At 31.9% G+C, this 13792-nt stretch overlaps 1 protein-coding gene across 4 annotated transcripts in view; it reads right to left on the bottom strand.

The window, feature by feature from the left end:
* Nucleotides 1–13792, bottom strand: part of LOC106136254 (uncharacterized) — a 166871-nt gene that overhangs the window by 13621 nt on the left and 139458 nt on the right. For all 4 annotated transcript variants that reach the window (XM_060949195.1, XM_013336741.2, XM_060949194.1 and 1 more), the window contains one exon: nt 5360–5472. In XM_060949195.1, coding sequence (XP_060805178.1) covers nt 5360–5472 — 113 coding nt within the window. The remainder of the gene's footprint in view (nt 1–5359; nt 5473–13792) is intronic.

The following is a 13792-nucleotide window of genomic DNA, read 5'->3' as shown; positions in this document are numbered from 1 at the left end:
ACTTTACATGTATTTTAGTTCTCAAAGTATAATTAAAAGTCTACATTATTTATGTATGCATACTATGCATCGTAAAATGAGAACATTTGTCAGTTTTTTTGTCAATCGGAATAGGGTAGACGACGGATTGTGAATACATTAACGTAGTTAATTTCAATTTGATTTGGTTTCAATGTATGCAAATATATGTTTATTTACATGACCTACACCAAAATAATTGTATAGTGCCTTTATAGTATCAACTTGCGGGAGTATGCCAAAAAGGCTGGCAGCATTGCCATTTTGAATGGCATCATCTTGTTTTATATAGAATGATCTAGGAATGCAAGCGGATACGCTATGAGATGAGATGAGCCTTATTCACTGATTCCACTATTTCACAATCGAATAATGAGCATAATATACAATTTGTTGAAGTATTAACAGTTTAGTGAACCAAACACAAAATAGAAATCAGTGAAAAAAATGATTATATCACGCGCTCGGATGCACTACAAATAAATCCAGACCAATACAAAACATCTAAAAAAAAGTACAACACATAACATTTTGTTTTGAATCCAGCGGGAGCTAGTTTTTATATTAGTTATTATTTACTATTGTTGTTTATGTTCAAATGTGATTCGATAATTGTAGCTTCAGTTCCACCACTAATCCATGGTTCTACAAACCTATCGGTTATATGAGCCTAATCATGGAAGGATTACGCTGATCTCGAAATTGCTTTTTCTAACAGCTCACCTTGCTTGACTGCCTAAATAAATTTCTTTAAAGACCCTTTAGTTCAATATTACTAGAAGCAGATGATAATTGTAAGTAATGCGTCGTATAGCATTGATAATGTCGTCGGAATTAGTGATATCATGTTTGTCTTAAACCGATGAAGCTGTGCGTTGTGCTATCAGGAATAAGGAGTTTAGCCCTTTTTGCCGCATTCCCCATTACAAGATAGAGCTAAGAAGAAAGAAAATGTCAGCAGGCAGACTTCGGGCTCCAGCAGATAAAAGAAAAGAGTGAAAGAGCATGTTGTCAATCAACTTCTGTTATAAAAGAATAATAACCTTACATGTGTCTAATGTCCATAAAGATCTAGCCAACCTACCAAACAGCCAACCATTAAAAGGTTCAAAGAAAGCCATTACAAACTACATGTTTTTCTACTTTTCATCTATATACAGCTCAAAATTCTAGACTAAAGAATTCTAGTCCAAAACATTTCAAAAGCTTGGTATTCCAGACACGAATAGTAAAGGACCCTACACATGTGAGAAACCGTTTACTTTTGTCGAGTAAATAAAAATGTTCCCAGCAAAATTCGCTCTGCAGTAAGAATATTGGAGTAACATTCTGGTTATTAATTTTAGAACACAATGGAATGGATAGAAACTTTGCAGTTCAAATTTCGATGGAACATGTTCGGATTTTAAATTTTGAAATGTATTTTAAATAATAAAATTCGAATATTGAATTCTGAATGATATGTTTTTAATTTATAAAAATATTTTACATTGCTTTCAATACCTAATAGTAATAATCAAGGCACTATAGAATAAAATGTATGTATGGACAATATGGACATAGAATTAATAAGTGGTTTAAGATACAAATATTAAATAAGCTACAATTTTTGTTATGCGTTTGTATACATAGTACAAATGGTGTTTTTATAAACATATAACTTCGATTATTATTAATTATAACATTATAACCATGATTAACGAACAGATATCCTTGAACATAACACTTTAAGGTTTATCCTAATTTGATTCTGTTAACATAATTGTAAGCAATTGATTCAAAACCGAAAAAATTCTACACAAACAAAGCCCCAAGCGAAGCCGCGAGCAAACGCCAATAGGAAAACAAACAAATCGAAACTGAAAACTTAATTACGAAAAGCAAAAACGCTAGCACCAAGCTACGCTCCGGCGCACTCGAAAAAAGTGCTTCGTCTCTCATACTAAAGACAAAAGAGGCCTGGTAAATAGTCCATTGTTCCACGACCCCTGCCGTGTTGGAGAGCCCCTCAACAAGTTTATGTGGGTTTTGAGTCTACAATTCCTTGTGAAGGACCGTTGAAGTGAAACTTCCGCTGGGCTGGGAAACGTTCGGTGCAAGTTTGAGGCAGATGTGAGCTGGCTCTTGGACTATGACTGGTTCTTTTTTTTTTATTTTGGCATTGTTTAGGAATTAAAAAATTGTTATACCTTAGTTGAAAGGTTATTTTTTTGCCGTCAAGTTTCGATTTGCTTTCTTAGTTTCCTTTCGTTAAATAATTATAATACCCATTATTTTTGTCATGTTAATGCATTGAAATGGTATAAATATAATAAGATTAACAAGCAGAAAAATCAGAAAAAAAATTAGTTCTTTAGTGTGTAATTTAATCTAGATATCTCATCTTAATTACCATGTGCATAACTATGATTTAACTGGGGAGTCACTTTGATATATATAATTGGACAAACAGATAGAGAATAAACCTGTTCTGTATTAGCAACAGTGAATTCACATTAACAATAGTATTTGAATATTCATATTTCGAATAACAAAGCCGCGACGGTACGTGCGCGCGCGCCGTCCCGCCCAAGCTTCCTATTGGTCGGTTATTTTCGAATACACCAATCAAATGTCGGCGGGAAACGCACCGGTATAATTTTGGCATAATTAGTCACGCATGGCTTTAATGAGGTGCCGCAAAAAATTGTAGGTCTATTTTATTGTTTTATGTCTATAAAAATAAGGTCTAAAATGAAATGGAATGTGCGTGTGAATTATTTTTTAATTTCCTTACCATGTGTTCTTTTAGGAAATCATGGTCGTTAATTGCTTTTTGTGATAAGAATAACGGCTTATCAAATTTATGTCTTCATTATTTTGTTAATAATAGCTTTATAGAAGTAAACTACATAGTTCCAAATTTGAATCGCGTTGAATTTACGCATTTTGAAATTTGATTTAAATGTTAGGTATTTGAATATTTCTTTACGCCAAAAGGAAAATGTGTACAATCAAATATTCCGTTAATAAACAATTTTGGATTTCACATTAACAATAAAGATATTTCCTTTTTAGTACCCGTTGAATCTTGTGATGATTACATCCTCATACAAACTCTGATCTACTTAATCTGAAATATAGTATTTTACCTAGTAGTTGTTAGGGGTTGGTCCTTCCTTTGAGTTCAAGCTCTCCCGTCACTAAGATCTGGATCTTACTGACGGCATGGGTAAGTAACTCGATTTCCGTCTGATCTCCAGAATACTATATAAAGCATATCCCAGATTTTTTTGCAATTTTATTTACTTTAAGAGCTCGATTATCATTCTTTGAGTGAACGTAGGGTAACAAGACCACACTACAATAATATCACATGCACTACTTCTCAATCGATTATAACTCGATCTTAACACGACGCTCGATAATCGTTGTCTATTAATAGTTACTATTCGCATCACTGACCCTTTGAGGAAGTTAAGCCATGTGTAAAATCGGTATTATTTATGATCGATAAATCTATTCTGTTCAAAATGACTCGGTTTGATGACGTTTTTCCGGCCGGTTTTCCCGTCGGGCTTGGGGATAGCTTGTTTCATTATAAATAGATGTTACAGTAGGTCAGTTACGCAATGATGGTCGGAACAAACTAACTTTAACTGTGTGTAATACGAGTAAGTGATCTTTGACTTCTGTATTTGGTGATACCTTATATCCAATTTGTCAATCTTACTCTCATCATAGTAAAACATGTTCTTAATTATTTTTATTTATTTATTTTTTATTGTTACAATTGAAATTTGTAAAGTACAAAAGGCGGACTTATTGATAGCATTATATTAAAGTCTACTATTATATATTTTTGGTTTCTAAGCACTTTAAAAATTTTAAGTAGGTATTGTTAATATTATTCAAATTAAATCATAAAAAATTAACTTTTCAAATAATCAATTAGTTAAATTAATCAAACTATGGCTACCTACCATTCAAGGCACATATTCATATAAATACAATAAGCCGAACACAACAATTTTCACGGGTAATTACTACAATAATATTCTTCGCCGGCTACTTATCACGAGATATGCCGCTTCTAAATCCGACGACGTCAAACCGAGTGTTACTCGATGACACGTATATTGTGACATGTCTAATTATTCCACACTCTATGGTGTAGGCGATAAGAGCAAGCGTATTTTTTTAATGAAATCGGGTCCTAACAGAGTGAAATTTTTTGAAAAAAAAAATAAGGTTTTGTTCATAAAGCCATACCTACAGGTTTTTATTATAAGAAATATGATTTTCTTGAGATTTATTTGGTATATATAAAATTATTTATTTATTGATGGAATAGTTAGGGATATAGGATATGGAAGTTACGTTTAAAACTATTCTTCAGTGTAATGACGTCTTTATTATTTTATATCCACTATTCTACTCAAATAAAAAATAACTAAAGTTATTCATTTCGTTAGTAATATATTTTTTTTTTACAATTTTCATGAAACTGTACATTTTTAAGCTGTTTAATGGAAGGCTCTCTAGGGATGCAAAACTTTGCAGACTCATCGTTCACCATTACCAAATAGTACAGATAATCTAAATGAAGTTGACTTTAGTTTGAACGGTTAATAAATAAATATTAGATTATAGACGAGACTTTATTTTAAATTATGAACTTGTGAAAAGTGTAAAAATGCTTTTTAATATTAGTTTCAAAGTTTATATATTTATATTATTTCATTTACTGAATAAATATTAATATAATTACTAACGACAATATTTATAAAATTTTGACAACAAATATTATTAATTTCGTATTTTTAACAAAGTAAATTTAACTTATTAAAAGAAGGCTCAAATCCGCTCAAACCCTACACTTAGCCCACAAATTTTGAGGCTCAGAATTAAATCTCGAATAGGTGACAGCTACTCTAATCAACTTTCTCGGGCCATTGCGCGCCATGTGAGGATGGTTTTACGCCGATTAGACTGCCATCACGTCCCGGGATCACGTTGCTAATTCGTGTTATTTTGACTGTACTAATCTCCTGGAGCTTGATGTGTTGAGAACTGATTTATATAATGAGAATGTTTTAAAGGAATCAGAGAATTTGATTTTGAGTGACAATAAAAAAATGCTTGCGGCTTCAGTTCTACATTCAATTGTACGCAGTAGTAATAAGTAAAAGTGATTCAATTTTTGATCATTAATATCATTAAAATTTTATAATTGAACCCAAAAATAATTGTCGCTTATTTTTCTTTTTACATATTGAAGGAAGCCTTGCATTTGTATGATGTTTCGACAAAAATGGACCTGTGTCTGGAAACGAACTTATAGGTAATAAATTACACTTACTTCCAAACGAGAATTGCACCAATAAGGACTCCAAGGACCAGGACGATGGAGCAGAGGGCGATCACAGCTGAAGTCTGGAGCGACGGCCCGCTGTGATTGTATGCGTCTATCTTCTGTAATAAGAAAGAGAAGGAAACGTTAAGAGAGGTGCTATTAAATTAAAAAACATTGATATCATGGAGTCGATATAAATTGAAAAGAACATGTAAATTTAAGCCGAGCAGTTCTTCCTACTCACTCCACAACTATTAATGGATGTCATAAGAGACAACTTAAAAAAGACTGTATTAAAATACATCAATAAATATACCGCGGGTTTGTTTCTGATATATTTTTATCTAGTCTCTATAATGGCTGTATGTAAGAACCAGATATCTCTCCTCTCAGTCAAATCATCTATTTATATAAATAGATCCCAAGCTCTAAAATAATATTGCTATTAAGAACACTAAAGAAATCAGAATGAAAGAATTTCTACGAAAAGCAGGCTAACTTCACGATGACGACTAAGAAATTTTTATTATCGTCATACAAACTCTAACAGAGTATGTATTCTTGGTAGATAACCTAAAAAGGCGTAGACATAAGATAATTAAGCAGGTTAAACAATTAAATCACATTTAACATGCACACATTTGGTATCTTATGTCAAGAGTTAAGTAACAATCCACACTTATTTACAAAAAAAAATGTTTATGATATTTTTGCTGATAAATATAAATAAAAAAAGTGGACCAATGATCTGAGTGCCCAATCCAGGGATACTTGGATAAATTCCAAAGTTTGGATAGAAAGAACAATCCCTAATTCCTGTATACCGAATAATGTTTGCCTTGCCAAATATGCTGGCAATTTGGCTGATGCTAAGGATTTCTCGGATCATTACTCAGAGTACAGTCGAAACAATTTCAATTAATAACTGCGTTACTGCTTTTACATTCATGATATTGTTCCTACCGTTTATTGTACGAGAAATATTGTAGTATTGTGCTTGAGTTTTCTGTTTTGACAGTTTCTGTAGCATAGTATTAGTATTACTGATGAGATATGTTTTATATAACAGATGCGAACGCTACTTTTATCTACATGTGCTTTATAAGTTCAAGATGTGTTTATCTAGACTAAAGATAAATAGTCCTTATGAAAGGAATAAATTTTTTTTTATAACTTATACCAATAAAGCAATAAATAATATCATAGAAACGTCTGTTATGTTAAACTTCAGCTTATTGATGTTAATACATATTTATATTTTTCTGTAACATATTTTTGTTCATAAAAAGGAATACACTTAATACATTTATATTATTACCTTTCCAAAGCCCTAAATATAGCAAAACCAAACTTCAATAATATTTCTGTAACAATGTTACTAAAACCGCCCGCATAAAACTCCCATTTTACTGTAATAACTGAATCTAAAAATATCATTTCAACCGGAGCATTAACTAAATTAACTTTTCGTATAATCTCAAAAGTAGTTTATCCTACATTACGCCATGCTGAATTCAAAATGTCGTCTGCGGCTTTAATATAATTTTCTTTTCTTTCCGTAATTCAACACATGCGCCATATTGTAATAATTACGGTGTAATTTTGGTCGGGGGCGCAAGGTGTGCGTTTGGGGGTCGAAAGTGTTTATATATTAATATTTTCGTGCAATGGGCGTCACGCGACTGATATATGGTTGAGAAAAAAAGGTCATTCTAACACAAAAGGCATTTTTTCTACTTCCCCTTGGCTTGTGCGACCCTCTAAGTGCCTGCATTATTTTTATTTTTTTCTTCGTCCCTCAGAAGTATAAAAGGAAGGTGGAAAGCTCACGTATTGCCAAGGTAGATTCGCTAGTAATTTTATTTGGAGGAATTCAGTTTGATTCTTTTGTACAATTTGCTCTAATATTGGTTTAGATAGACTCTTAGACGATTTTATATTTCTGAGAATTTGAGACAAAATAAAAATAAACTGTATGATATCATCAGTTTTATCATTTAAATTCAATAGCCATGTAATGAACTGTTTCTATATATTAATAACGACAAAATATTTTGTAATGCTGCACCCGTGAATCGGGGCAGTTGTTCCGATCATAAAATATTTACGGAACGCGAAATATTACATTCTGACTCCGTTTATTTCTTCCTTAATGTTATGCTTTGTAACCAGATGTTTAAAGATTTGTTAATAAAGATTTAAATTTAGGAGAAAATTAACCTCAAAATATTAAACCCACAAATGTACAGCATACCGCGCAAACTTACATTCTTATAACCTGATTGAGATAATTAATTATATTATTTTTCTATGTCCCAAAAAGACAGAATTCAAGGAATTGACTAAAATTTCAATCATGAATTTTCAAATATAATATTCAATAGCAAAATGAATTTGCACAATGAATTTAATTCTCCTATTAAAACCGAAAATACGAGAATCAATATTTAACAAATAAGGAGTAATAGATACTGTATTTCATATCGTATATAATATTATGTGCAATAGAGTTAAAATAAATAAAATACATAAACTTACATATATGTATTCGACAAAAATATTCTGAACCCAGTACTATATCATCTAACTACCTAATGACGGTTACTTCATCATATCACCCCACATGCACACGCCTTAATTCGATAGCATCTTTCCAATTAACACAAATAATAACTCCATTCCTTTTACTTCCCCGACTAATTGCGTGGTTTTCTGAATAAATGTTTTTATTACGGAAAACATTTACCCCCACATAGATTTTATGATAACCGATGGGTGGACCAAACTTGCGAGGTCTGTCGTGCGTAGATAAATGAATTTGTTAGGCTTTTTGACAAAAACATGTGACTATTATCCGGTTTCTTTTAACTTACTCGAAAATTATATTGCATCTTCATTGTCATTCATGTCTATGATTTTTACCAACAATAATTACATCAAATACTTTCAGAAACTCAAAAAATATTGTTTACTTTCAATTTAAAATGTTTGGTTAAAATAATAAAGGACATCCACAGTAATGGATACTACTTAGGTGTTAACCGGTTTATTTTATTTATTTATATATACTTTTTTGTTCCAAATATAATATATGTACAATACGGATCAAACACAGATTTGATTGATTAAATATTTTAACTATTTGAATGTTTACACAATAGAGATTATTCAGGTATAATACTGCAATGGGTCAAAATAAAATGGTTCTTTATCAACACGGAGTTAGATCGATTTGGATAAAGTAATAAACAGTATTGTTCCGTTGCATGCATTTTCATTAGGGGTGGAGCCGTTATCGCATCAGTTTAATTTTTGTGTTGTGATATCATTTCGTGACTTGTTATTTATGCTTTTTTCCTCTTTATGCACTAACACGTTATTATGCCATTCATATTTTTAGTTTTTATCCTGCTTGGGGTGTTAACTAATTAAATTTTAATCGGAGCAAATATCTGAAACATAGAAAATGTAATATGTTCTAGTGATTTTCCTAATATAACAATACATACTGTCTATGTCTGTTGTCATCAAAAAATATGTGTGAAATAAATAAACTCAAAAACTACTTGAAACGCTACTATTGGGCGTAAGAGGCAAATTTTCTCGAATGCCCGATGGGAGCGAAGTCCTGGGCAAAAAATTAGTCAGACATAGTAATGACGATAAGAATAACTTTATATATGATAATGGTTAATAGCAGGAAAAAAGATTATTCATATTATGTTGTTTGCTGCTTATTTGCTAGTAACCTTATAAGCAAGCACATTACTACTGTCCCAAATATGACTTTGGTACCAAAATTATGGTAATAAATAAATGCACTAATAAATAAATGCACTTGTACAAACAGACAAACTTGAGCTAGTTCATCATAAGCAAACTGTGACCAATGTTAGACCACACGCGTAGCTTAATATTAACGGTAACATGCTACTTGATGTAGCGATAACGACAAGAATGAATTAATAAACCCAATTTATTACAGACATAGAAAAAGTTACTGCATATATGGAGATATTTGAAATGAGGACTTATCATATTTTTTTTTTACAAATACATCACATATAGCTTTAAGAATTCCATAAATAAAACTATCTATTAACTGTTTTTTCAGCCACATTTAAAGTTAAACCGAAACTTAATTGATGCATTCGGCTTTGAATTATTTAAAGCGATGATCTGATAATTTTTTAAAATCAAAATTTTGCTATTAATGTTCTATGATTCATCTCTGATCTTGATCGATCAGACTCAACATAAAAATTGACCAACCCAGTCTCTCAGCCATGAGCCGAGACTGTTCACTTTTTATAAAACGATAGCATCTAAGCGCAGGCCGCACGCATTAAGTCTGAAAAAGGGACTTCAATTTGTCAAAACGTGGCAGTATCTTTAAAGAAATCCGTCATCGGTGCCCAAAGTTATCGGGATATCTCGAGGGATCAGGCAATCGCATGAAAAAATCTCAAAACAACAATATACGTGCGCCCTTGACGTGAATGAATATACTTTGTGGGTGCTTGATAGAAGAGAAAGGCTTATAAAGACGGGACTATTCCTTTACAAGACGAGGCATGCACCTGTCTCTGAATCTTACTTCTAATTAGTAATCTGACTTGGTTATAGTCTTTCACTTGATCGGACTTTCCCTGGTGTTTAGAAATATAAGCTGAAATTAATTTAGTATTATAAGTTTTATACGATTTAATATATTTAAGAAAACAAATGAATAACGAACAAAGGAAAGTTTTAAATTATGTTGTCGTTCTTATATATTATTGAAAATAAACAAATAAGAGAAAAGAAATCCATGGAATTACTTTACAAGTAACAATCTTAAAAAAATAACGAATATCAACAAATTAAGAATAATTTTTAAATAAATGTTAAATACATACTGAATTATAGAGATGATAGTTAAAACCATATACTAAGGATTAAAAAGATAAAAATGTTATGTAAATGCGTTGTAAAACACAAATTCGTAAAACGTTCTTTATTCCAACACACACAAATCAATCATTCGCTTGACAATAACAACACACCACTCCGCTCCGCCGATGCTGGAGATTATCCTCCAGCGTTCTGTATTTACTCATGGCATCCCTCAGTGAGCTTTATCAAATGCCCATCTTGGGACGGTAGCCGATTTGTCAATGCGTATCTTTAATTAATAAAACGTCTTTCGATAATAAACAAAAAGTAAATAAAACTTAAATTAAAATGAATGCACTTTTCTTTTTCTTAAATATACTTAATATTTAAATTATGACCTTTACCCCTTCATCTTCTTTCATACATTTCAGATCTACACATTTTTTTTTGAAAAATTTGAGTGCGTTTCTATATATCTTTTAGCCCGAGAAGGTCCCGAGTATGAGGCGGGGATTCATTTCCATGAGAAAATCAAGAAAAAGAAGTACTTACATCCTGTCTTTGTGCGCCATTTTGTCAAAATTTACTAGGTGTTTCAAAAAGAGGTTAGGTTTTGACGGATATTGTTACTCGTAGTTAAGTGATTTAGTTTCATGGTAAAGTATCTTTTCTTTTATATATTGAAATCGACTAACATAAACATGTTAGAAGCAATAAAAAGTTAACCAACTCGTAATATGGAAAGGGTTGTCTCGTAACTCGTGCTTCCTCAAGTAGACTAACTTTAATATTTACCTACTTTGAAGGCGTAATTCTATTTCAAACAATGATACTCATAATATTATGTTAGTAAGTTCTCAAAGACAATACGTTTTATGTTTGTTCGCTTAATTGTAGAAGATGACGTGGCTCTTTCGATAATTATGCGCATATAGTTCGACTTTGTGGTCTGTCATTCATGTTCAATATGTAGATTAGAACATGGTTATTGTGGTTTGACAGAATCGAGAAAGAAACATGAATATTAGTTTTGTTTATTGTTGAATTAAGAATTTAAATTGCTCATCATAATATTCATTGACTAAGGCGATTTTACACATATGATAAAGAAACAAATGCAAAAGGGGTTTTGGTAGGACCAAAATGGGAAATTGCTCAACAACACAACACATATTTAACATCACGCTTTCAAGCTAAAAATTAAAAGATAAAACATGAAAAGAAACTCTTTACACTGTCAGAGATGACATGCGTGTGATGAACAAGCATGCACCCAAAATTGAGGATCCCAAAGACCAGGAAGAAGGTGATCTCAAGCTTCAGGACATAGCATCTAAAGGTGGAACTAGGTCAACGCATTGATGAAAGACTGAATATAATATACTCAACTCTTAACAGGCCCATAGATAAAATGATACACAAGCATTTGTTTTCGTACCAAATCACCAATTTATTTAACTAATTATTACATAAATACTTCTTATCCTATATATACAAGCGGTCAGCAAAACTAGGTTAAAGCAAATAAGTCATTAAAAGTAATGTAATTAGTTCTATTTTTGCGTAAGCATGTTGGGTTTACCCTAGGGAAATATTTTGTGAATTCTGTTTGAAATGCTCGTAATTAATTATTTTATTTGTTTTGGGCAAATATTTTGATGAAACAGTTAATTACTTATATTATAAAACTGAAGTTAGCGTATGCATTGCAGATCCGTAACCACTGGATTTATTTGCGTGTCTACTATGTATGATATGTATGTATGTTAGTTTGTGGCACCATTAAGCAGGCAGCAGTAAGGAATCTTTTATTGTTATATGATTGATAAAAAAGCTGACCATTGGTTTAAAAATTCAAGGCATTTAGTCCACTTGCTACTTATTCTTCCTCCTGGCTCCTGTAGTCTCGGTTGAATCCTCACCACTCTGGAGAGGAGCTCGGGGTATGCCTTTGACCATGGATCCTGGATTGGGTGAGTCAGGATTTTTTCGGCCTTTTAATCGGGCACCTTACCGATTTGGCCACCAACGCTCTAGTCCATTTGCTACTATAAAGATTAAAAAAGTTGCTGCGGTGTATTTATCACTCCATATTTTTACTGATCCTAAACACCTTATTAATCCAACATTAATAACTTCCCAATAAAATCGATGACGCATCATCACCACATCGTTAACTGCTCAATAATTTTGTTGGACCACCCGATAATTCCTCGAATCCAGTAGGTGTCGTCTTAACGTCTTAATCAATAAGTTCTTCGGCAAAACCGCAGAATTCCAAAACGAGATTATTCGCTCGTTAAAAACAACAAAAGGTAATTTTATGGTGAATTTGTTTATGATTCACGTTTGATTCAAGTGTTTATCGATTACCTACATCGACGATTTTATTAGTGGTCACACACTAGGTGGCTTTTTAAATAGTATTCAAATAATCTGAAAAAAAAAATTAACTTTTTAAGAGAAATGTAAAAGTTAACCACCCACAACAAACTGAGCTATCAAAATTATATAAAATTAATATTGAGCGTATTAAGAAATCTGATGGCCCAACTAAATAAAAAAAGGAACAAAATAATGTTTATTAGGTACCTAATTTCTAACAAAATGTAGCTACTATTAGATGCCTCCTTTTAAGTAAAATCTGCTTGAGCTATTTAACAAAAATATTAAACGTGTAAAGATAGCGTTGGCTCAGAATATTGGCAAAAACAGAGGGACCACCCACTACTTAACCATTATAACATGAATAATGAACACGAATACTTTGTAAATATTTAAAAAGCATTCATGTCTACCTCCTTGCGTAATTGCAATTAAGTAAAATTGACCGTCTTTTGTTTAAGAATGCGCAAGACTTTAAAAAAGCAAAATGTAAGCAAGTTTTGAGATACTCTGCTCTAATTGCTTAACTTAATTCTGTGTGTTTTTTCGTTTTTTTTTACGACATTATTTTTACTGGGATACGAAACAGAAATTTGATTATTTAATTTTATTTCGAAACCAAGAGTAAACCTGAAATCAAAAATATTTTACACCTACTACTTATACACGCTCTGTGAATTCTTCTTATAAATAAACTTTTAACTTGTAATAAAATACTATTGTTATATGGGAAAAATCTACAGAACGACATAACGTTGTAAAGTCAGATGAATTATTAAGTAAACAACTTGAAAAACACAAAACTTGAACGAGATAACATTTGAATACGGATTACGCCACTATTCATCCGGTGAGTTGTACAAGACAAACACACAGTCGGTGGACGGAACGAGAGCCAACAGTGGAGGTAAATTTGGTTGGTAAAGAGAAATTTCGTAAGATTCATTTTGTACAAAGTAAAGAATAGTGAACACCCGGTATGCGTCTTTATGACAACCTTTCTTTTGTACAGTGGACAACGTATTAAAGTTTGACAATATTTAATATGGTCCAATCTGAAGGACAAGTATTGGAAGCATTCTCTCCCGCGTTTTTGTCGCCCAATATCTAACACTTAAGGATTTTCATGGCGAGTAAAAGAAAAATATCTACTTATTATTTGAGTATGCATTACCTTAG

Source organism: Amyelois transitella, chromosome 18 (genome assembly GCF_032362555.1).
Source record: "Amyelois transitella isolate CPQ chromosome 18, ilAmyTran1.1, whole genome shotgun sequence".
In the NCBI taxonomy this organism is placed as follows: domain Eukaryota; kingdom Metazoa; phylum Arthropoda; class Insecta; order Lepidoptera; family Pyralidae; genus Amyelois; species Amyelois transitella.
This window is presented reverse-complemented; position numbering and strand designations above follow the sequence as displayed.